The sequence below is a fragment of the Vidua macroura genome, chromosome 10, assembly GCF_024509145.1.
Source record: "Vidua macroura isolate BioBank_ID:100142 chromosome 10, ASM2450914v1, whole genome shotgun sequence".
Classification (NCBI taxonomy): Eukaryota; Metazoa; Chordata; class Aves; order Passeriformes; family Viduidae; genus Vidua; species Vidua macroura.
This window is the reverse complement of record NC_071580.1, coordinates 24,082,676-24,108,197: the sequence shown is the minus strand read 5'-3', so window position 1 is coordinate 24,108,197 and position 25,522 is coordinate 24,082,676. Positions and strand designations below refer to the sequence as shown.

Here is a 25,522-nt window from a genome sequence, read left to right as displayed (position 1 = left end):
GGCAGCCAAGGCCCTGAGCCCTCCGGTGCAAAGCTGCGATCCTCGGTGCGTGTGAGCGGTGCTGCCTCTCTCCCCTCCGCCGCCCGCTCCCACGCGAGGGCCCCGGGCAGGTCAGACGCGCAGAGGAGCCGCCCCTCCCGCAGCACCACCGCTGGCAATGGCGTGAGTCCTGGCCGCGTCCCGTGTGCGCTGGCATCCCCGCTTCGGCCTTCGGCCTCCCATTACATCGGTGTTCGTGTGGAGGCCAGGCTCACTCCCTGCCGCCCTGTACCGGGGCAGCCGCTCGGCCCGCGGCTCCCGTGCCCAGCGCGGAGCGGCGGCGGCACGGCCGGGCACTGAGCCCGCTTTCTGCACCCCTTGTGCCTCTCTGTCCGCCCGGAGCGGAGCCCCTCCGCCGCATCAACGCTCGCAGCATCCTCCCCACCTGGGGAACGGGGCCGGGGGTACCGCAGGGCTCCGGGATGGCCCGGCGGGTTCCGCAGAGCCCCTGTGCCCTGGCCGTGCCCACCGAGCGGCAGAGAGGCGGCCAGTCCCGCGTCTCGCACGGCATTCTGTGGCCGGGCTGCAGGCTGCCGCTTCCTGCCGTGCAGGCGAGCAGGCCCGGACAGAAAGGGAGAGCGTCAGGCAGCCGGGCAAGGGCAAGTGCCAGGCCCCTGGCTGCGGAGCGGAGTGCTCATCCCCGTTACCGGGCTTCATCCCCGGCAGCGCGGCCCGGGAGGCGAACACCGCATTCCCGCTGCTGCCGCGGCACCGCAGTCCTGGCCCAGGCCAGAGTCTGAGCAGAACCCGCTGCGAGCCGGGCCCGCACCGGGCAGGGGCGGCCCTGCCTGCCCCATCCTCCGCTGACCCCCGGGCCCCGGCAAGGGCCACTGACTGCGGGGACGGGCAGAGTTAGAAGCGAGGCCCACAGGGCGATGCCGCAGCCATGGGCCCGGCGAGGAAAGAGAGACCTGCCTGCGGCTCCCGGCTCCGTCACCGCCCGGGCCCGCATGGCGCTCAGGCCCCGTTGCAGCGTGGCCGGGCCGGGCTTGGGGCGGCACGGGACCGTGCTTTTCCTTCCAGGACCACGGCTCCGAGCACTCGAGGAAGAAATGAAAGCGAAGCCAGGGTCCGGCACAGCCCCAGGCACAGTCTCAGGCCTCTGCCGCCGGCGCTCCGGGCCGGGCACACGGGCGAGGTGCCGGCAGCTGCCCGCGGCCCGGAGCGGAGGCACTCCCGGGCCCGCCCGGCACACCGCGGAACCAACGCAACGGTCCCCGTACCTTGTCGGCCGCCGCCGAGACAGCCCCGGGACCTGGCGGAGATGATGGAGCGCCCAGCACGGTCCCGCAGCCGAGCCCCGTGCGCCGCAGCGGGGAGCGGGGCAGCCGCGGGCCGGGAGCGCTGCCCGCCGCCCGGAGCGGCCCCGGCACACAGCGCCCGCCCCGCTCCCCGCTGCCGCTCCCCGATCCCGAACGCGGAGGAGCGGAGTGAAATAAAACGATATGGAAAGAAGGAAAGGCATTTTATTGGAGACTTTACAATGCTAGAAAGTACAATGAAAGTGCTAGTTCATTCTAGAAAAGTTGGTCCCAAAATGGTACTATGCCACAGCATCTATCGGTTTACACAAACATTTACAAAATCGCTATGAACTGGCCCCTGTTTTAAAATCGCTATTTTTTTTTCCACATTAATCTATGTAAAATTGAAGGATCAAAACCTTTTAAGAAAAAGAGTAAGAATTCAAAAGCAGAACCTACCGGGAAATCCATTTTGGGCCAGGTATGGGGGCAAAAAAACTGAAGATAGTTTAAACTTTCATTATTAATAATAATATGCACATGGAAAAATATCCCAATTTACAGGAAAGCGTCTGTTTTTTTTTTTTTTTAATAACATCAAAATATTTTTTTAGACCTGTATAAAATTACTTTTAAGACCTCAGAGGACATTGTCTCCTTTAAAAAATATATTTACCGCTGCCGAAACGTTTCACGAGTGACCCTGGCGGGATTTGTTTGTTGGTTTCTATTAACCAGCAATATCACACATCTGCTGTTACAGCAGTCCCCACGTTAATTACTATTTTAACGAAAAGCCACAGCTCGGAAGAAGCGCAGTGCTTTGCAGAGCGAGGAAGAAGACAGAGGGGATGAAGAGAAGGACGAGGACAAGCACCGCGGGCACACGGTAGTGTCTAGGCCCCGCCAGCCCCGCGCCGCACGCGTGAAAATGCCTCCGCTATTTACAAACTCCGCTTTACTCTCCCCATGGCTGAGCCCGAAAAGATTACGGCCGAATTACAAAGGAGCAGAATTTTGAGGGCTGAACAACCAATTTTTAATTAGATGCTCCCCCCTCCCCACCCCAAAAAAAAAAAAAAAAAAAAAGAGAAACAAAACCAAAGCAAACAAACCCAAACCGAAAACCCCCACCAAACCCAACAACTCACAAACACACACACGAGCAGAGAAACTCCCGGTGAATCCCCGCTCGCCCGGAGAGAGGCGGCCCGGCCGCCGCTGCCCGGCGCAGCCCCGCGGGGAACCCCCACACTTACACTGCCTTCTTCTCATGGAGGGACGGCTCCTACACTGACACTACGCGCGGGGCAAAGCTGCTATTTCCCCACCGCGAGAGTTTGGGCACAGAGAGAGGGAAGTCCGTGGCTAGAGACGAGGAGGAGAGACACGGAGCGCAGGGGAACGCGGCGGGGTAGGAGAGGGGCAGCGGGGCCGGTGCATTTCTGTGACGGCGGCTGGCCGGAGCCTCCCTAGATGTCTATGCGGGAGTGCAGGGCGCTGTGTTTGCTGTCGTGCTCCCAGTAAGAACAGTGCATCATAGACAGCTCGGCGGGCTGGCGGGCGCAGGCAAACTGGAGGCCGGCTCCGTTTGCCGCCGGGGCCGCGGGCGGCGCGGGGCTGGCCGGGCTGAGCTGCTGGGGGTGGTGGGCGTGCGGGTGGTGGTGGTGGTGGTGGCCCATGCCGTTGTAGGAGTTCACCATGCTGGGCAGCGCCATGCTCTGCACCCGCGAGTAGGGGCTGTAGGACGCCGGGCCCGAGAGTCCTTTCACATTGACGGGGCTGACGTTCCCACCAGACATCTGGCAGGACGTGTAGGGCATGGGCGCGGGGGGCTGCGCCAGCGGCCACGAGTTGTTCATGAAGGTGGACTGCAAGTACTTGGGCGGGGACAGGTAGCCGTAGCTGTCGGGGCTGAAGAGGGTCTTGCCCGGCTGGAAGTGGGTCGGAGGCGGCCGGAAAGGCCGTTTCATCCTTCGTCTTCTTCGGTAGTTGCCCTTCTCGAACATGTCCTCGCAGGCCGGGTCCAGGGTCCAGTAGTTGCCCTTGCGCTCGCCACCGCCCTCCCGGGGCACCTTGATGAAGCACTCGTTGAGGCTGAGGTTGTGGCGGATGCTGTTCTGCCAGCCTTTCTTGTTCTTCTCGTAGAAAGGGAACTTGCTGATGATGTACTGGTAGATCCCGGACAGCGTAAGCCTCTTCTCCGCACTCTCCCGAATGGCCATGGCGATCAGGGCCACGTAGGAATAGGGGGGCTTCTGCGAGGGGTCCGGCTTCTCGGGGCCCTTGTCCGCGCTCAGCTCCTCCTTGCCCCGATCCGGCTCCTTGCTGCCGCCGGTGTCATGAGCCAGCAGCGCCACCGTGTCCTCCTCGCCGTCCGGGTAGTTGCTCATCATGGTGCCCCGCGCCCGCCGCCCGGGGCGCCCAGCGCAGCGCCGCGCGGTGCGGAGCGCTGCCCGCTGCACGGAGCCCGCCGCTGCCGGCCGTCCCGCTCTGCGCTCGCCGGGACGGGGCCGAAGCCGAAACCGAAGCCGAAGCCGGGACCCGGACGGAGATCGGGAGGCGCCTCTCGCGGCGCCGCTGGTCCGTGCAGCGCGGCGGCGGCGTCGTCCCTGCCCCCGCGGGCTCCGCTCCCCTCTGCTGCGGCGGCCGGGCTCTTTTCTGATTTGTATGGGCCCGGTCGAGTTCCGCTTTCGTCAGGAGCCCGCTCCCCTATCGCCGCCGAGCCGCTGGGCACGGCCGAGTTCACCCTGCAGTCACGGCGCCGCGCTCAGCCCCGCGCACACGCGGCCCGACGTGGCCCCGCGGAGCGGCGCGGAACCGCCCCGGCTCGGCCGAGCCGCCGGGGGAGGGGGGAGGCGGGGGGCGGTGTCCGGGGGGCGCTGGGCGAGCCTCCGCCGCCCACTCCGGAGCCCGCCGGGGCCCGCGGCGCGGCGCTCCCCTCCCGCCCGGCGCGGGGTCGCGCTGGAGGCTGTGGGTGCGAAGGGGTGTGCCCGCAGCTCTCGCCCTGCCACGGCGGCTTGTCACGCTTCCAGCCGCACACGCGGTCGCGTTTATATGTCTTGGCCGCGGGCCCCGCCAACCGATCGCGCCCGGGGAGCGCAAGGAGGCTGTTGCCGCTCCCTACAAGTCGATTCTTGCAGCTCTTACTTGCAGGAGGCAGAAAGCAAAAGGTGTCGGGTCGCCCCTTCTCCCTCCCCGCAGAGTACACGCAGACCCCCAGCACGGCTGCGGGGCTGACAGGCGCCTCGAGGGCCGGGGCAGGGTGGCGAGACGGGAGATGACACACTGGGCAGCTTTCCTGCTCCTTCCCTTGGAGGGCTTCGGCTTTTTGCACACAGTTCCTGGAGTAGCGTATGTGGCACCGACATTCCCCTCTCCTTCCCCTTTCCTGCCTTCAGGCAGAGCCTCCCCGAGCAGGCAGTGCCAGCTGGCTTTCACAGACCAATGTCCCGGGGCTCAGCCCCGGCTACAGCAGCGGGACACTTCACGCTGCTTTCTAACGGGCTCTCCAGTCCTGTCCCGGGAGCGGAGCAGACCGGCTCCGTTTGTTCCCCGAGCCTTTCCACCAGACAAGGCGCCCGCCGGCAGCCGCAAGAGCCGGGTCGAGCTCCGCAGGGCCGGGACCACCTGCGCTCGCCGGCCGCGGCCTCGCTCGGTCCCCAGGGCGCTGCAGCTCGCTCGCTGCTGCCGGCACGGCTCCGCAGGACCCGGCCTCACCGCCCCTGCTCAAGCGCAACTCGGGCTGCCCAAAGCGGCCCTGGGAGCAGCCGCACGCTCACCTCGGCGCCCGCAGCTCTGCCCGCCGGCAGCTCATGGCCCTCAGACTCGCTCCTGCCTTTGTTGCACGTGAACCGCCTCTCACGATGTGCCCTGTCCCGATGATTTTAAGTGCGACATCAATTTTCGTAACCAAGCGTGAGCCCGGTGGGCTGGCATCTTCCGAACGTGCATGCCCGGGGCAGCCGGCCTCTCCCCTCGGGGCGCCCAGGGCTTCGCCGGCCCATGAGCAGATTTCTAGTTCCTCTGCCCGGCCACGGGTCCCTGCTCCCCTACCCGGGACAGACTAATTGCGGGTAAAGGCAGTCGAAGATGTAGAAACGAATTTTAACCGAGAAAAATAAATTAGCTCATCGAGGAACTATTTTATATATATATATATATATATATATAAAATTACATATTTCTATATATCCCAGTTAGAACACGTTTCTGCATCTTCGCCTAGAGCCATATAACCAATCCTTTATCTCCCGTCGGCGGAGGAACGCGTGCCCCAAAACCCGGGCTGCATGACTTCGGTCACAAAAAGGAGGCCCATCTATTTCCGCACCCAGCCGCGGAGCAGCGCACGCCGCCCCCGGGCACCCCCGTAACGCGCACAAACGAAACGGCGAAGGGATGAGGCCCACAGGAGAGACCCTCTCCAGGGTTCCTCTCCCCGGGCAGCCCCCGGCGGCTCCCCGGCGGCTCGCTTTGCTCAGGGCGACGCAGCAGCCGGAGCCAGCTGTGCCCCGCCGTCGGGGCCAGGGCTGCTGGGCTCCCCAGGGCCGGGGCGAGCTTCTTTCTGCCGGCCACCCATGCTGCTCCCGGCGCTCCCCCTCGCAGGCATTTCCGCGGCGAGGGCCGGTGCAGGTGTAGCAGCACTGCCGCGTGTGTCATCACCTCCGCCAAATGGCACATTCCTTCCTCCCTTCTCACTCCTAAGCCGGGCGCGTAGCTCCTTGGCAGGGCTCTCTCGCTCGCAAAGGACATTTGACATCCTAGGGTCTTGTTTGGGTTTTTTTGACAGCCCCACCAAGGGGGATTTCGGATGAACACCAGGGCAGAAGCTCAACCCAGCGCTGGGAGCGGCGGTCGGGCCGAGCAGCAAAGGTGAGCGCTTAGCCCCGTGTGCGGCTACTTGAACGTTTGACACAAGGGCAGGCAGGGGCTGTCGGGCTCTCCCCCTCTCCCCTCTCCTAATTAAGCCCTTTTTGGGACATGAAACAACTACCTGAAAACGCAGGAACACGCCCCTGGCAGCTGTACGCTGTAGCTGCGGTTAAGCGGAGAGCTGAGGGTTTATCGGCAGCCACAGAAACGCCGCAGCGAGGGGAATGCAAGTAACGGGGACGGGCAGCGAGCAGAGGAGCGCGGAGAGTCCTTTCGGGAGAAGGACCGAGGATCCCAGCACGGCCCCGGGGAGCAGCCCGATCCGCCGGTGCCCCCGGCTGAGCCCGCGCCCCTCCCGCCGCCGCTCCCGCGGCCGGGCAGCAGACGGACAAACCCGGACAAGGCGGGAGCAGAAGGAGCCGGCGGAGCTCCCGGGACGGTCCTACAGCCGCTCACCGGGGTAGGGGAAACATGAGGGGAATTAGCAATGGAGGGGGTTCACGGCGCCGTGCCCTTGCCCCGGCCTGTTGCGGCGGGGAATGGGCTCTCGCTTTCTGCACACGAGGGCAGAACAGCCCCGGCCACAGCCCGGCCCCGCTGCAGGGAAGCCGGGAGGGAAGCGGGCAGAGGGGGACTTGATCCCGGCCGCGCAACCCCGCTGAGAGAGGCGACCCGAGAGACGCTGCAAACTGGGGCTTCGCCGCTACCGAGCCGGCTCGGGTTCCCCTTCCCGAACAGAGCACGGGAGCCCCCGCCGCGGCCCCGGTGCGATATTCCCGCTGCGCTGAGCCCGTTCGCGGTGGGAGCGCCGAGCGGAGCGGGGCACGGCGAGCGGCGGGGTCTCTGCCGCGGGGACAGGGGGCACGGTGCCACCCCCACGCCTGTCCCCGACAATCCGGACGAGAATTCCCACGAAAGCCGTGCCTTCAGCTGAGGAGCTGATAAGACTCGAGTAGCCCGAGTGGTTTGGGTTTTCTTTTCTACTCACCCTCTGCAGGCACCAGAGCCTGGAAGGTGTGGGGCTGGTTTGTTTAAAAATTCTGCAGGCTTCCTCTACTAAAGGTTGTTGTTTTTTGTTTTTGGTTTTTTTTTTCCCTTTTTTTTTTTCTTGGCGAGAAAACGTTTCTCCGGCGGGGAGCGCCGGTCCGCCCCTGGCTCGGAGAGCCCCGCTCCCGTTCGGCCAGCGCAGCCCGCCTGCAGGCACCGGGGCAGGGCTCTCGCCTCCCGCACCGAGACCGGACGGGGACAGGCGACACAGCCCCGTTGTCGCTCCTGCGGTTCTTAGTCCGTTCTGCTTCCCCGCCGCGCCCCGGCTCCTCGGGACGGACACGCAGCTGGTGCCTCGCAGGACGCACCTTTCGGGTCTCCCGAGCCCGCAGCACTCTGGGGCCGTACCGACATTATCCGCACTCATTCGGTTCACGTAGCAGCGACACGGACACGGATGTTAAAAGCGGCCCCAGGCGCGCCTTGTTCCGAGTCCCGTTTCCCCGAGAAACGGGATCCGCGGCGGCGCGGGGCTCCGGGAGCCGGAGAGGGCCGGGCGCCCTCGGTCCCCGCTCCGTCCCCCCCGCACACTCAGCAAAGCGGCCGAGACAAGGCAGTCTCCATGCTGCTGTTTCAAGTATTCCTAGTTTATTCCTTTTTCTTCTTCTTCTTATTTTCTTTTTTTTTTTTTTTTTTTTAATTTAAAATATTATTTTCCCAGATACTACTGGTCTTTAAGATCGTGGAGTATTTTTCCACATAACAAGCCCAGAAAAAGTAGGGTCGGTGTTAAACGCGGCGTGCGCGGGTCTGTCTCGCACTACGGCGCTCATGAGAGTTAACGAAATGTACTGCGGGAAATAAAATATTCTGGCCTCAGTGAAAATTCAGCCGATTTAATCTATTAAAAGGCTGGGACGGGGGCGTTTTCCTGCGGTACCGACGCGCGGGAGCTCCGTGTCCCCTCGGGCGGAGGGAGCGGAGGTGCCACTGCTCCAGTGCCCGCAGGCAGCTGGGGCCGGGCCGGGCCGTGGCCGCAGCCGCCCCGCTTCCTTTCCAGAGCCCGTTTCGCTCCCTTTCTAAATGACACCTAGAGGCAGGGCTCGAACCTGGAGGTGCTTTTGTCGGCACAGCACCGACTACTAGGAATAAAACCTTTGCAACCTCAACACAACCATTATGTGAGACGAAACTGCGTGCGTGTCACTGCCTTTAGACCCTAAACTCTGTCTTGGAAAAGCTTGCATTTTCAAAACCTCACCTCTCACTTGGCCTGCAAATCACCTCGCTCATCTAGGGACACCACAAACATACACAATCCCACTTTCCCCTCTGTTCAGGATTCCCAGCAGCACAGTCCCGAACATTTCATAAACACTCTTTAATTACATTAGTCAGCGTGTGACGCCAAAAGAAGGAAATATTCACCTGGAAAGTGTCTTCTTCTGCATGAATAAGTCTCATTGTCAAAACCTTGAGCCTGTATGTTTTGCAGTGGAGAATTTAGTTTCTCATTTATACTGTACAGCTAAAAATTTTGGTAGCTTCAGGCTTGTTTTTACAAGCTCCCATATGTACAAGGATTTCTGTTTTTACAGGAAAAACGAAGTAATTCGTAGACCATGATGGCTGTACATCCATAATGTGAGGTTATGAGGAACAGAGTAACTTTATTATGATCGGGACTGAAATCACATTGAATAAAAGTCCATCTAACAGAGCCCGAGGGGAAGAGTCACGAATAGGCTCAATTCTCTACCAAATCCAATGGGACTGAAAGGTTTTAGGATCTGGAGGGTAGATTTCCCCCTTCAGCTGATACTCTGAAGATATTTTCATGATCCCATTTAATTTTGAGCCTGTTCCTGTTGCTTCGATATCAAAGACATCTAACTCACGAGAAAAGACAGCCCCAGCCCTTTCCCCTTATCTATTCCTGCTTCCCATCTCTCCTCAGCTTTTCTTCTGTAGCCTGAGCCTGAGTCTTCACTACAGTATATTTGTTTATGCTTAGAGAACAGGCCAAGAGGAAAATAAACACTGTATTTCACCCCAGCATTTGGTAGTTCCTTTCTTTCATCTGAAAACACAGCCTGATCCAGGGAAGGTTCTTGAATTCACACAACCGGTTACATGATGAAATGCAAACAGTTTCTTGTGGTATTAAATGGCAGCCCGCAGCAGAGTTCAGGTTGGCTGTTATGGATTCACCAGTTAGGGCTCTGCAGGATAATCCTGTGTTGCTGCCATCCTGCAGTTCGTGGCCTACAGCAACGCTGCCGAATGCTGCAAATAAAAACAAACAAGGCAGCCTCTGCTTTTTAGACAGAGTAGAAATTATGTCTTTTTAGGAAGCTCGAAGCAAAGATTGCTTGTATCAGTCTGACAGCCTCAAAAGCAAGCTGCTCTTTCTAGCACTTCAAAATTGATGCTTATTTTTCTACAAAGCATGAGGAGGGGGAAATAAAAAGAGGAATAAAATACCCAAACCATTCTAGTTCATTCATGTCCAGATCACCCCGAAGCTCCAAATTAATAGCTTTGTACAACAAAATTAGAGCCAAAGCAGGCATCTCCCGTTGTTGCTGCAGAGATACATGGCTTAACAGATAATTTTTAGGTAATAAAAACTTCTGGGTGCTTGTTTAGACCATTTGAAAATTGCTTAGTTAAATATTGAAGCAAGGAAAATTATACAAATTTTAGGTTTTTTGAAAAAAAAGAGACTTCAAGAAAAAGTCTTCCAACCAACCTACAGACATCAATGAGAATTTGTTTTCTCTTACTTGTCAGAGAAAGTGGGTCCCAAACTGTAGCCATGGTGAATTTACATAATCTCTCTGAATTTATATAATCACCCAAGTCTGTTTTCATAAAGGGTCTGTTACTGCATTGAAGCAACAATGCTTGAAAAGCTCATTCAGGGTAGAGGCTGAAATGCCTAAGTTTAGGAGACAAAGATGCACCAACACAATATAACAATGTAACTGGATTGTTAGTGGTGGGGAGAAGGGCGATTCCTCACCTTGCTGACAAAGGCCCTTTTACAGACAGTGGTGCTGGCAAAGCTGTTCCAGTCTGGAGAGCCTGCACCTCAGGCTTGGGGCTGAAGTCAGCCCTGGCATTGAGCTGTTGCTGTGTCAGTACTGGGAGCACTTTGCTGTGGGAGTCTTTGGGATGCTCCTGCTCAGTCTCGTGTCGGAGGCTCCCAGTCCCACAGCAGAGCTGGCCAGTTGGGGACATGCTGGCACATGCCTGCAGCTCTGCAGATTTCAGTTTGAGCGAGCAGCTCCTGCTGACTCACTCCGACCACTGAACTTGGCCAGCGCGTCTGTGGACTGAGAATTCAAGTTTTGTCTTTAGCAGCTCCTTGAGAATTAGTGCGAGGCATGGTCAGGGCTTTCTGTCCGCTCTCTGCAGGCTCCTGCAGAGGAGGTGCTGCCCTGGGAGAAAGCCAGCCAGACGCAGCCATGTGCTGTAAAATCCACGTGTGTACTCAGACTTTGCCATCTACATTATGACCACGTAAGTCGCGCTCCTCTTCCATTTCTGAGCAATGCTGAAGCAGCTGAACTTGGTTAAAGCTAAGTAGTCATGTCCCAGGGTCTTCCAGAACTTGCAGAAGGGGCTGTATCAGCCAGGAACAGGGTGCTTTTGTTTTAAATAGTGTGTCCACATCTGGAATGTGTGTATATATTACCTACTTAAACAATTTGTGAATAACTCTCTGTACACACAAGCTTCTCCCCATCTGCTTGCTGAACAGAAGCCCTGGCTGCAGCGCCCAGGGAATGCCCTGCCACATCCAGAGGGCAGAGTTATGTGAGGGAGGGCTGCCACGCCCTGCAAAGAGCACCTTCCTCCTCTTGAAAACCTGAAGGGTTCAGCAGGAGCATGTGGCATGGGCTGCATCTGTAAAGCCGTTCTTTTTGCCAAGCTCCCCAGTCAGAGTGGTGCACTCAACAAACTATTCCCTCCTAACTCTAGCTGTGCCTCTCCAAAACCATGCTGCACTTTAAAACAATTAGAAGTTAATTTCCTTTTAAATGTAACTACTGTATTTCTACAAAGATTATAAGACTGCAAGATAAATAACTAGGTTTGATCTGACAACAAATCTGTTTTGTTGGATCAAACCACATGCCATCTCTAGAGAACCAGGTTAAAAGTGATGTGATGGAAGAAATTCTCTTCTTTCTGGAGGAAAAGACCTAAGCCAGCCAAAGTCAACTTCAGATCACATACAGTCTCCGCCCAAAACTTGAATGTATAACTGAAAGCACACACTCACTGGAGGTAGCAGTGCCAGTGGAGGGTGGATTTGATCCCCAGACGCCTCTCAGGTCCCTGCATTGTCGCACTCAACCAGTGGGCTTGGAAGCACAATGCGAACCCAAAAGACTGAATTTCCCTTCATGGCAAGAACAGAAATTTTGAAGAAACGGAATATTTCAGTTTAAGCTTGGCTAGCTAAATTCTAGTTGATTTTTGTCCGTACAATCACCTCGAGGTCTTTTAGCTTATCTCCATCTTGTTCTGACCTTCTAAGTATGCAAACCTGAACTGGGAATGTACCAGATATGGAATTTGTATGACATTTCCAGCTTGTCCTGCTTTTGACCTGGCCAGAAACAGCAGATCAGAGTTGCTCGCAGTTTTCCAGCATTTCTCCTCTTGGTCACAATTGAGAGCAAGGAAATGCAGAGCAGACCAAACAAAAAAAATAATTAAACGAACTTTCTTAGACTCTCAGAAGGAACTTGGTTCAAATCCAGTTGAAATGTAGATGAAAGTTCAGCCTGCTCATTTTATTACGGTTTGTTTACTTACATATAATTTAATTTCAATTTGTTTTCCTTTTTTCATCCAATTTGTAGCTATCCCTTGCAACAAATAAAAGAGAGACCCATTATGAGAATAACTGTCAGGAGAAGTTAAGTGCTGTATCGGTCTTCATCTGCCTGGTGCCATAGGTGTTTCATACAAAGTATGAAAGAACATTATTTCCACAGAAAAACATGTGCTACATGGCTGAATATTGTACTGAGACAGTTCTGTTTGATGGCTTCTTGTGGGGCTGAACTCTGGCACTGCCCACTGAATGTGGAAGCAGGTATTGCACTGAATGCATGTTAAAGTCTCCAGCAGGTATTTGGAATAACAGTTCAAAAAGTTAAAATTGATTAGTCTCCCGTGGTTCATTTTTAATGGGCAGGGCGCAACAATTGGATGTTTTAAAACTCTGATTTTAGCTGACTTAAATCAATGGCAGAGGAAATGAAGGGGTTTGGCTTTTTCATTTTCAGAAGGCTTTTGCCTGGAGTGATGTGTCAGCTTTTAGTGCTCTGAGGATGTGCAGTGTGTACCAGGGGTCAAATGCGTGGCTTACACTCCAGTGGGGAGAGCTGGGCTCAGCTTCACCTGATAAGTTAATTAACCAACAGTTATAACTCTTCTTATAGTCGACGCCATGACTGGAGTATTATACAGTGTTTAAGCAGCATGTCACACCTTTTGGGCAATTCAAGTGGTTTACAAACAGCATCATTGCTGGAAGGCACAAAACAAAGCTTTACTTGCTATTGGATCCTCCATCAGCCGTTTCATGTCACATTTTTATACATGTGGTTTCTCAGAATTAGGTAATACACAGGATCTTTAAACGCAGCTGGGAACTCCTGTTCTAAATCCTGACAGTGATTGCTGATGTAAGACACATCACTTTGAGAATGTGATGGGCCTTGACAATATGAAGCATTAAAAACAATGAATGAAGGGCACTTCAGCAGAGATTTTCAAGTGAGACATTGAAACAAACAAACAAAACAAAACAAACAAACAAACAAAAACCTCTAACAAGAAAGAAAGAGGCAGCAGTCATTTAATGCTATAAGCCCTGGAGAAATGTTCCTGAGCACCACCCCAGTAGCAGGCCCTGTAACCCCGAGACAAGGCTGTAAAGAGCCGTATCGCTTCTCCTGATCGTGGGATGACTGCAAAGGGATAGAAATGCTAGGGCTTTTAAACAGGCTTGCAGAATAATGCACAGCTACAGTTTGGTTCTTTTGAAGCTGAAAAGGAATTTCCCTCCTGATCTCGAGGGGAGCAGGATTTCCCCTACTGTTTAAAACCCCTCATAATGAAAAGGTACTTTTCTGTTTCAGTTCTTGCTGTTGGTGAGGTGTTAATCCAGCACTGTCATGGCCTTGCAGCTATTTTGCACATTTGCTGGGAATGAAGAAAAGGAGAAACTACAGTTTATGACCTATTTAAAGTCTTGTTTTTCTAGTAAAACATACATTTACAAACCAAGATTTTACAGCCACTTCTGAGATGGAAAATGGAAAAAAAAAAAGCTATCTCTCCTTTCTTGTTCAAGTGTCTATGCATAGAGTCTTGCCTGACTCAGAGACTTCTTACCTTAAAAATACATATATAGATGGACTAATGTGGGAGATAACCCCATAACTTATTGATTCATTAAGCTCATGTAAGTGAAAACGATTTGTTAGGAGGCTCCCCCCTTTTCAGAGAGACTGTTAGATTTTCCTGAAGTCAGAAAATAACTTTTTTTTAAAAAGAAAGTAAAAAAGTGTGGTTTTATAAACGATTATTTTCTGATGAATAATGTATCAAAAAATCCCAGCCTGGCTTCAGTTTTTCATTAGAAATACTGTCAATTTTTGGCAAAAATCAAAACTGTCTAACTATTCCTTTGGGCACAGGTCAGTTTCTTGTTTAAAATGGTTTTGATAAAAGATTTCTGATTAGTACTGCACTGAGTCTCTGAAATGTCCAGCTGAAATGTACCTGGGCCAGGAGCTGGGGCTGGGAGCTGGGTTTGAGAGAGGCAGAGGCAGAGGCAGAGGCAGAGGAGGTTTGCTTGTCCCACACCACAAGGAAACACCTCTCCTGCTTCACATCCCTGCCAGAAACCAACCTCCACTGAAAATGCTTCAGGGAAGCTTTCAATCAGCAGCAAGTTTTGCTGCTATCAAACTGAGTGTCTTTTCAGAGGTTGGTTTAATGTTTTAAAAGTGGTGCTGTTGTTCAGCAGCTCCTGCTGTGGTACCTACAATTATTTGCTGGAGGGGTGGAGGCTGCTCCTGCCTTACAGAATTTGGAACTGTAAATGATCGGGTGCTCACGGTGCAGGTTATTCAGCTACACTGCTTCCTCTCAGTCTCAGTGTCTCTGAAAAGTGGCACAAAAGCCCTTTATCAGGACCATATGCCCACCACGATGGCCACCACATCACCACAACCCTGATTAGGTAAAAAAGAAAGGAAAAATGGAGCTAATATAGTTTTTTTTTCTAAATGGTGATAACTATAGTCCGTGGATAGAACTGCTGTTTGTATGACTGAAATCAGCTTCCTTTGTACATCTCTTCCATAAAACAATTATAATAAAAGATTCTTAAGGGCAGGGTGGCTTCTTCCCTTTTACCTCCTCGAATCAATAATGAGCCACCAGGTTCTTCCACCCTCCTTCCCCTTTCAAATCTGATTCCTCAAGCCCCATTCTGCCCAGGCTGCAAGGCCTGTTTCAGTTCTTGAGTGGCTGTGTTAGTCAAACACACAGCAGATGTCAGTGCGTTACAAAACTTGGTCTGAGAATAAAAAAAGAGGTTACAAATGAGAAAGTTAAATGGCAAAGCAAAAATGCAGGGAATTGCAAAGCTCTGAAGCTGTGGAGGAGGTCACCCCAGCGTGTTTGACACATCTCGATAACCACTAACACTAGCAGCATTATTGCAATTTTCCAGCCTCTCCTGTCCAAACCGTCTAAAGCTCTTAAATCTCTCACCCACCCAGGTTTCCGAGGAACCACAGCACAGGCTTCCAGCTGCTTTGAGAAAGTGATGCCTGGGTATTCTTTCCCCTTTTGCACAATTCAGCCCGTGGAAGTGCAGCAGAGAGTAGAACAAACTGAAAGCACCTCTGCTGCTCGCTGCTCCTGTAACCAGAGATTCTCTCCCTGCTTTAGGAAAGTCATCCCCAAGCAAAATATTTCGCTGGTCGGGGTGTCACGGCTGAACCAGAGGTGGGTCATTGAGAGTCAAGCCACGCATACCCTAAAGCAGACCTCGGTCCTCCCAGCTCCGCTGGAGTCGCAGCAATCCAGGAACAAAAGAGAGATCCAATTAAAGGCCTCCCTTGTTTCCCCCAGAAAGGAGAGCGCTCTGGAAAAATAAACAGCAGCTTCCCTGGCCCGCAGAGAGAGCTGCGGAGTGTGGAGGGACCCTTGGGCCACAAGGACATTCTCAGGAAACCCAGCACACACCTCAGCCAGGGCTTCCTCACTTTGTGCAGACAGCTGGACACGGAGCGCTGTGTGCCGCGGAGAGCTGCGGCTCCGGCAGGGACAGAGCTCCGGCAGGGACAGAGCTCCGGCAGGGACAGAGCTCGGGCAGGGACAGAGCACCGGCAGGGACAGAGCTCCGGCAGGGACAGAGCTCCGGCAGGGACAGAGCTCCGGCAGGGACACAGCTCGGGCAGGGACAGAGATCGGGCAGGGACAGAGCTCCGGAAAGGACAGAGCTCCGGCAGGGACACAGCTCGGGCAGGGACAGAGCTCCGGCAGGGACAGAGCTCCGGCAGGGACACAGCTCGGGCAGGGACAGAGCTCCGGCAGGGACAGAGCTCCGGCAGGGACAGAGCTCGGGCAGGGACAGAGATCGGGCAGGGACAGAGCTCCGGAAAGGACAGAGCTCCGGCAGGGACAGAGCTCGGGCAGGGACACAGCTCCGGCAGGGACAGAGCTCCGGCAGGGACACAGCTCGGGCAGGGACAGAGCTCCGGCAGGGACACAGCTCGGGCAGGGACAGAGCTCCGGCAGGGACAGAGCTCCGGCAGGGACAGAGCTCCGGCAGGGACACAGCTCGGGCAGGGACAGAGCTCCGGCAGGGACAGAGCTCCGGCAGGGACAGAGCTCCGGCAGGGACACAGCTTGGGTAGAGACAGAGATCGGGCAGGGACAGAGCTCGGGCAGGGACACAGCTCGGGCAGGGACAGAGCTCGGGCAGGGACACAGGCACACAGCTCCTGCAGGCACACAGGCACACAGCTCCTGCAGGCACACAGCTCCTGCAGGCACACAGCTCCTGCAGCTCCCATCCAGGAAACTGCCCAGGGCTGGCTTTGTTCCTGGAGAAGTAAGGCAGAGTGTTTATCTTTCTTATCTCAGATAGGAAACCTATGGGAAATGCTATGCCATATTCTCCACTGTTCTGCTGTCATGTAATTATAATGCATTGCATAAAGCAAAATCTTTTGGAAAATCGGCGGGGCTAATGAGAAGACAATCCCCTACAAGAAGGCACTTTTCTTTTCAGTTTCTACAGGGCTGACGTGAGTAGAGATTGATACAAAAACAAAAGATGAGCTAAATGTTTATGTCAGGAAAACACAACGCACCCCGAGTGTCTCATGGCATTAGGAGAGTAATTGTTACACAAGACAAATCTCTTTTCCCCAAATAACGAACCTAGGCCAGATTTTTTTCAGACTTCAAAGAAAGAACACAGTAGGGCCTTTACACTGCCAAATGGCAAGTGGAATAAAAAATTGTGATTTTGCCATTAAATACTTGATATCAATTCAATAGGATTTTTTTTAAACAGTGATATTATTACATTCTATACAGGAAAAGGATAAATTAGAATTTCAAAGGCTGTGAGTGGTCACTGGACAAGGAACTGTGCACACAAGGCTGCTGCACCACAATGCACAGTTTGCAGCATTTCCAATCCCAAACCCTGCTAGCATATATTTTATGTGTTAGTAAGGTCAGCATAGATTATACTGAACCATCATCTAATGCCTTCCATTCTGCCAGCAGTATTTTCCCTTGAAGATTTACTCCAAAGCTTACAGTATTCCTCTAAATTCCACTGCTTTAGATTAAAAAAAGGCTCTGAACTAGTTGGGAAGGCTGACACAAACAACATGGCTAAGGAACTTTCATTTTCTTAGGGAAATGGGTAATGAAAATTTGATAAAGAGGACACTGAGACTATGCAAGAGGTTGGTAACAAGCCCAGGGCTCCAACAACACAGTCACTGCAAAATTTTTAGATTTTGAGGAATAGTTACCAGACCTAGATAGGAAGCGAAGTCCTTTGGAGGAGAGTAAAATCCTCACTGGTTTCCATTTCTGCAGTACGTATTCCTCAGAACTGCCTACAGACACACACTCAGGAAATTATACTGAATTAGTGTTTAAAGTGGATTAATTAATTGGCCTCAGCCTCCAACTTATTCACAAACAAAAGCTTTTGGGTTAACTAAGTTAAAAGCTGTTTAGAGTACTCAAATTCTGAAAGGAATTTCTACACAGGATTTTAGTCCTGCTAAAGTAATTTGCTTTAAATTCACATCTTCACTTAATTTGTTGAGGTTTTTTTTAAGCCTTCCTATGTAAATGGGTGCTACAGCAACACAGAAAAAAGGAATTTGGATAAGTAAATTTGTCATTTCAAAAGTAAACAAAGAAAATGCTTAATCTCAGCAAGTGTTCTAGGATCACTTCATGAGGGTTCTATGAGCAATCTCTGAGAATGTGCTGGTTTGAAGCAAAAGTCAGTACAGCAGCAGTAAACTTCTGACATCAATGTTCTCTGCAGCTATTTGGCCCCCAGTTTAACACTTGAAACTGTTTGCAAGTATTCCAGGCTTTCCAGTGGTTTAAGTTAAACTGAATTACGTCACTCAAAGAATAAAAGTAATAATAAAATAATAAAAGATAAAAATAATGAGGATAAAGTAAGGTGAGCCCTGGCCAGGCAGCCCATGGGGGCAAGGGGAGCAGGGCAGGTCAGCCCTGGTGCTCTCTCCACAGGGGCCATGACATGGACATTTTCCTCCTGGCTGTCTGCAGCCGGTTTCACAGGAAAACAGGCTTGGTATGGATTCTTCAGCAGCTACCAAAGTGTGCTAAATTCACTGTTATCAGCCAGTTTTGTTGTGGTTGAAATTCTTATTTTCTAGAAAAATACATATCTCGTGGCTTCTTCTTTCAGTTGCTTCAAAGGAAATGATTGGTGTTGATTTGTGTTCACTGCTTGTCAGCTGGCTTCAAGTTTAGGTGGTTTGTAACACCTCACCCTAACAGGAGCACCCTCAAGGTGTGGTTTTAACTTTATATTCCTTTTTGTGGAGCTGCTATCTCTGTCTAGAGAAAACCACCTAGAGAAAACAAGAGTGCAGGTGTTGCTCCCTAACTGAGCTCATTTCCCACTTTCCCCTACAGTGTGAAGATGCAGTGCCCTTCATTTGCTGTCCCTGCTGGCCTTGGTGCTGTGGAACATCCTTCCTCTGGCACCCCGGGCCACAAGTTGATGAAAAATAGGCTTTAGCACCCTACTCGGACTGGGAAAAAGCCTCCTCAAAAAGATGCACAATTTTCCCGTGAGTTTCTAACTTCATTGTTTATTACTTTTCAAGGGTTAAAAGAGGAGGTAATCTAGATTTATATTCTCTGGGAACAGACACAGAAAAAGGCAGCCAGCCCATGAGTGATACCCTGCTGCCACTGCATTCCCCTGCATTTACAGCTCAATTCAGGGAGCTGAAAAAGAAGAACCTCCATGCTGTTATTAGATTTCATCCACATAATAGGTTTCCTCTGCCTATTCCTCATTTGAGGACAGAGCTACACACAGACACCCCAGCCCTGGAATAAATAATGACAATAGAAAAGGTTTGTCCTGGAGCCTGCACCTATCAGTTAGAGGAGCTGTAGTTACTACACAGTTTAATATGTGAACGAAGAACTTGACACACAGAAAGTCATTTTAAAATGGCTGTGTTTTCCAGCTGGAGAAGCATTTTAAAAAAGAACATAAGCAGAACTAGAAGTCAGAAGAAAAGGTGTGCCACATTTCCTGAATATTCAGTATTCTATAGAAAGATTTCACCGGAGTCTTTAAAGCAGTATTGGGACAATTGAAAAGAAAACAAGAGTTTCTGTGGGTTAAACATCAATATAACACTTCTTTTATCTCAAATAAATTTAAACTGGTCAAAATGCTCTTTAAAACACAATGGAAATTGTTATGGAAATGTTATTTGTTGCTTATTGTTGCTTATAACAAAAATAGCATTTGTTGTCTGTCACTGCTATGTATACAACCTGGGATGAGGAATATGGAAAACAGAAGCACTGGATTTCTTTGCTGCCAGCTGAATTCCTACTCAAACAAGGGATTCATTACAAAGCTGTGTTCAGTGGGCGTTAAACGCGTGAGTGGAAGCAAACAAATATTGCAATTTGTGTGACACTGACAGGGCAGCACAGAACAGCACACGGGGGAAAAGGCTGGAGACCCTCTAACCCCAAACCCCCAGAGCAGGCTGAGTTCTGTGTGCTCCCTGTGAGGAGGCTTCGGGCTTCTGTGAGGCACTCAGATCTCTGTGAGCTGGGTTTGGAGCTTTGTGAAGCACTCAGATCTCTGTGAGCTGGGTTTGGAGCTTTGTGAAGCACTCAGATCTCCCTGAGCTGGGTTTGGAGCTTTGTGAAGCACTCAGATCTCCCTGAGCTGGGTTTGGAGCTTTGTGAAGCACTCAGATCTCTGTGAGCTGGGTTTGGAGCTTTATGAAGCACTCAGATCTCTGTGAGCTGGGTTTGGAGCTTTATGAAGCACTCAGATCTCTGTGAGCTGGGTTTGGAGCTTTGTGAAGCACTCAGATCTCTGTGAGCTGGGTTTGGAGCTTTGTGAAGCACTCAGATCTCCCTGAGCTGGGTTTGGAGCTTTGTCAGGCACACAGATCTCTGTGAGATGGGTTTGGAGCTTTGTGAAGCACTCAGATCTCCCTGAGCTGGGTTTGGAGCTTTGTGAAGCACTCAGATCTCTGTGAGCTGGGTTTGGAGCTTTGTGAAGCACTCAGATCTCTGTGAGCTGGGTTTGGAGCTTTGTGAAGCACTCAGATCTCTGTGAGCTGGGTTTGGAGCTTTGTGAAGCACTCAGATCTCCCTGAGCTGGGTTTGGAGCTTTGTCAGGCACACAGATCTCTGTGAGCTGGGTTTGGAGCTTTGTGAAGCACTCAGATCTCCCTGAGCTGGGTTTGGAGCTTTGTGAAGCACTCAGATCTCCCTGAGCTGGGTTTGGAGCTTTGTGAAGCACTCAGATCTCCCTGAGCTGGGTTTGGAGCTTTGTGAAGCACTCAGATCTCCCTGAGCTGGGTTTGGAGCTTTGTGAAGCACTCAGATCTCCCTGAGCTGGGTTTGGAGCTTTGTGAAGCACTCAGATCTCCCTGAGCTGGGTTTGGAGCTTTGTGAAGCACTCAGATCTCCCTGAGCTGGGTTTGGAGCTTTGTGAAGCACTCAGATCTCCCTGAGCTGGGTTTGGAGCTTTGTCAGGCACACAGCTCTTGCCCAGGCATCCCAGGACCAGGGCTGGCAGCACTGAAATGTCACTCACACTCACTGTGGCACAGAAATTGCTTTGTAAGGATTGACACAGCTCCTGCTGACAGGGTTTCAGGTAAGGACAGAAGTTAAGAATGGGCTTCTCTGCAGCACACACAGCTCCTGCAGCCCCTCACACCAGCCAGCAAGGTGGGAGCAGAGCTCACCTGCACTGGCATTAAACCCTGGCACATCACTTGGCTCCCCTGGCTCTTTACAAGGCTGAAGAACAAGTTTCCACCAAGAGCAACCTCAGCTTCACAAAAGCAAGTAGAAATTTGCTGCTGGCTTCGCAAGGTCTGGGTTTACACAGGTATTTGCAGCAACCAATATTAAATATTAAATATTAATATTAAATATTTAGTATTAAAAGGAATTACTCTATCTACAAAAATCACAGCTCAGAATAATGTTCTGAGGCGCAGGAGTTCCATGCATGCAATAGCCCAATTAAATACTTACAAGGATGTATGACAGCTGCTGTGAAAATGCAGGATTTTTAGTTTTTGTTTTGTTTTGATAAATATCAATGCCACAAAACTGTTTCCTTCTGAAGAGGTATTTAAAAAAAAAAGCTAAGTAAAATTGGAACAAAGTACTATTTGGAGTAATTAAATTTATGCATAGTATATCAGTAAGACATTTAAAAGCCAAAATTATCAGATATTTCCTATTGAGAAATAGAATATATAACACTAAATTAAGATATATCTGACATTCACATGCATATAACAGAGATATTCAGCATCAGTTTTTATTGATTCCATTATTGCCGGAGGGAGAAACAAATCACTTCATTCTCCACTTTTCAAGTGAAAAATGTACCTTCTTAGAGGTTTTAGAAAGCCACACAGAAGGGGCTGTCTGAGCAAACAGGGAGGAACTGCCTGTGGGTAATACAGTTCCACTGAAGTGAGACAGAGAATTGCTGCAGCTTCATAAAATCTTAATTCTCTGCATGGTTTTGGGTTTGTCTCCAGCTGCCTTCTCCTGCTCTAGTGTTTCCACAAACGACCCAATCATCATCACCCAATTAGTGCTGGAGGGGAAAATAGGGGCTTCTGTCACACAGAGCTCCTTAAACAAATTAGCACAGGTTTTGAACTGGGCTTTACAACCTATTGCAAACATTCATGCATCAAATACATTCGAATTTGTGAGTCAACAGGAGTGGAAAATGAATTAAGTTTATTTACCCCTGAATACAGTGAGGTTTGTGAAAATATTGGCAGGAGAAGTGTATAGTAGAGATCCTTATCACAGCAGTTCAATCACAGGTGTTTCCCCATATTACTAGATTATCCTTATCCAGAATAAATATTTAATGTTAGTATTAACAAAGAAAAGCTGTAGCTCCAACAACAAGCTCTGTGTATTTAAAGCTCAGCGATGATTATCCACTTTAAAATCAATTGAATGGTGAGTATTAAACAATTTTACACAACACGGGTTTTCAAACTGCACAGAGAAAGCTTCCAGTCCCCAGAGGCTGCAGGAGCCAAGGCTGCAGCCAGTTCTGCCTGCTGGATCCAGAGCTTCCAGAGCAATGCTCCTGGCTGGTTTTCCTTCCCCTCACATGTCTCCCCACACAAGGGATGTGCTCCTGTGACAATCCATCCTCTGCAGGAGAGGGCAGGGCTGTGGCAGCAGCGCTCTGCCGGTGCCTCGCAGGGGGCTGCACTGCCCCTCTGAGCCCTGTGTGCCCTGCAGGAGCTCCGTGCTGAGCCCAGGGCAGCCCTGGCTGCGGGGTGAACCCCAAGGCTCAACACGCGGGGGGCACTCACAGGGACCCTCTGGCTGTTCTGACAGCGATCACTGCCTGAGGAGCTGGGAGCTCAGGTTTGGTCTCGGCAGAGCAGGGGCTGGGAAGGCTCAGGAGACCCCAGCCCAACACCCCCAGAGCCTGGGGCACCCCTGCTGCCACTGACAATTCCAGGTTTTTCAAGGGATTGTCCAAGAATCCTTCTCATTATGTTATAAAATCCCCAAAGTCCACCTAAACACAAATTCAGCTCCCATACAAAGTTCCACATTTTTTCCTCATTCTCTGGAGAAAAGTAGCAAAAAACATAGGCTAGCAGACACACAGGCTTTTCCTGCAAAATTTTTGTGAAATTCTAACTTTCAAAGCTCTTAATAGCCTTCTCATTTTCCTAACTTTGGCATCTTTCTCATGAGTTTCTCCTGACAAGTCTTTTATCACCACTCTATTCAGGCTTGCTCTTCCACCTGTGCTTGGCCCCTTGGGAAGTTCTGCTGACCTGCACCCTTTCATTCACTCTTCTTTTTGCATCATTCTTGTTCAGAATTTTGTGAGTGGTTTGGACAGGATGAAAATTATCCCTCCCACTGGGACAACTTTGTTAGGGAACTTGGGGCAGTAGAAGACAACAGAACTCAACTCATGAGCCACATAAAGTACCCTTGGGTCTCCCAGAGTGCCTTTGTCCCACCCTTGCCATGCCTCTCACACTCTTCCAAAGTCCCTTTTCCTGCTTCTTCTCTCACTGTTTCTTCTCTCCTAATAATTCCTTTTTTAAAAATTTTTCCTCCTAACCAAGAAGCTATCCTCCCTCCAAATTGTCCACTTCTGGAAAAACCTATCACAAATTGCCTTTTCTTGTTCAAAGCTGAAGTGCATCTGCCTGGATTTGGTTATTTCTTAGGGTGTTTTAGTCTCGTATTTTTTCTTTTTTCTCATTTGGGGGTAAAAAAATGAAAATTTCTTGTATCTCTCACACTATTTTGGCAAAAAGAAAATCCCAAAAATCTAGTCAAAAGTTAAAGACTCTGAAGAAAATGAAGTATGTTCAACAGAACACCATTTTGGACCTGAACAAAACTTTTTCAACAATTTATTTTAAGCGGCCCGAGTTCATCTGCTGGGGGAGAAAAGAGGGGCCAAGAGTCTGATGAGGTGGTGCGGGAAGGATGTTGGGGATGGAGGTGGAGGCACCCTTGTGAGCAAAGCCAGCAGCTTTCTGCCCTCCCTCTGAGTGCAGCTCGAGGAACAGGGCCATTCTGGATGGGTAAAGCAGCAGCACAGGACGAGAAACCAGAGCAGAATTCAGCACCAATCCTCCTTCTGAGGGCTCCTGCAGTAGCAAGAGTTTCTTGTGAATGTAATCACTTTATCTTGTGGTTGTAAATACAGGCCTGCCTCCAAACAGCAGAAATCTTTATCAGAGAGAGCTCCTTGTGGCTGGAAGCAGTTGGTAAAGGTGACTGATAATGCCTTCGCAATTACCATTGAAATGATAATTTCTACACAACACACACACACACCAGTATACAACCTGCACCACTCCCTACCTGCACGTTTGCTCAGTTTCGAGGCATCACTTTTCCCAATGCTCCCTTGGGGTGCAGAGGGTGTGCAGCTCAGCCATGGTGTGACCACAGCAGAGGCACAGCCTGGGGCTGGGTGCCTGGCTCAGCCCCAGCTGCCTCCAGCTGCTGCCCCGGCCTTTCCTTGCCATATCTGTGTTCCTCACAGCCCACCACCGTGGGACATGGGCACATCACCATGATGATGCCTTAGGATTTTAGCTTTTCTATTTTTCAGATCCTGTGCTGCATTAGGGCATAACTCCAAACTCCATACAGTGTTCATTACTGTCTTCGCACTTTGGTCAGACAAAACAATCCCTCTGGGCCTGAGATCCAAGGTCACCCCACAGCCTCAAAAAGGCCCCAAAAAGTACAAACAAAAGTGAATTGGGAGGAGCAAACTGAGGGTAAATTACTTCATTACCTGAAGCTGAAATTGGAGAGTTGACCCCTGATATGTAAATGGACAAACGCATAATTGTCTGAAAAACTCATGACCATCATCCAGGTTGGGTGTAGCCCCTTGGGGAGGCTTTGTTTGCCCTTAATGTACCTGAAGGCCCTTCATTAAATATATCTGCTTTTATCTTTTTAGCTTTGTGTGGAATCTGTTTCTAGGTAAGCCCAAAATAGGCATCAGCGAGGCTGCCCTGCTGTCCCGGAGCAAACAGGGCTGGAGCCCCTCTGTGCACGTCCCTGTGCTCTGGAGGGGCTCCCGAGGCAGGAGAAGCAGTTATCCGTGCTCCCCTCGAGGGGACAGCAGCACTGTCCCCAGCAGGGTGTCCCCAGCAGAGTGTCCCCAGCAGGGTGTCCCCAGCAGAGTGTCCCCAGCAGGGTGTCCCCAGCAGAGTGTCCCCAGCAGGGCTGCCCCCAGCAGGGTGTCCCTAGCAGGGTGTCCCCAGCAGAGTGTCCCCAGCAGGGTGTCCCCAGCAGAGTGTCCCCAGCAGGGTGTCCCCAGCAGAGTGTCCCCAGCAGGGCTGCCCCCAGCAGGGTGTCCCTAGCAGGGTGTCCCCAGCAGAGTGACCCCAGCAGGATGACCCCAGCAGGACTGTCCCCAGCAGGGTGTCCCCAGCAGGGCTGTCCCCAGCAGGATGACCCCAGCAGGACTGTCCCCAGCAGGGTGTCCCCAGCAGGACTGTCCCCAGCAGGGTGTCCCCAGCAGGGCTGTCCCCAGCAGGGCTGTCCCCAGCAGGGTGTCCCCCGCAGAGTGACCCCAGCAGGGTGACTCCAGCAGAGTGACCCCAGCAGAGTGACCCCAGCAGGGTGACCCCAGCAGGATGACCCCAGCAGGGCTGTCCCCAGCAGGACTGTCCCCAGCAGAGTGTCCCCAGCAGGGTGACCCCAGCAGGGTGTCCCCAGCAGGGCTGTCCCCAGCAGAGTGACCCCAGCAGAGTGTCCCCAGCAGGGTGACTCCAGCAGGGCTGTCCCCAGCAGGGTGACCCCAGCAGGGTGACCCCAGCAGAGTGTCCCCAGCAGGGTGACTCCAGCAGGGCTGTCCCCAGCAGAGTGTCCCCAGCAGGGTGACTCCAGCAGGGCTGTCCCCAGCAGGGTGACCCCAGCAGAGTGACCCCAGCAGAGTGTCCCCAGCAGAGTGTCCCCAGCAGAGTGACCCCAGCAGGGCTGTCCCCAGCAGAGCC

General features: G+C 52.0%; 1 protein-coding gene across 1 annotated transcript; it reads right to left on the bottom strand.

Moving 5' to 3' along the window:
* Window positions 1–2,412: 2,412 nt before the first annotated feature.
* Window positions 2,413–3,753, bottom strand: FOXL2 (forkhead box L2). Its single transcript, XM_053986436.1, has one exon. The coding sequence runs from the start codon at window positions 3,677–3,679 to the stop codon at window positions 2,756–2,758; it is 924 nt and encodes a 307-aa protein (XP_053842411.1). The 5' UTR covers window positions 3,680–3,753; the 3' UTR covers window positions 2,413–2,755.
* Window positions 3,754–25,522: the final 21,769 nt, after the last annotated feature.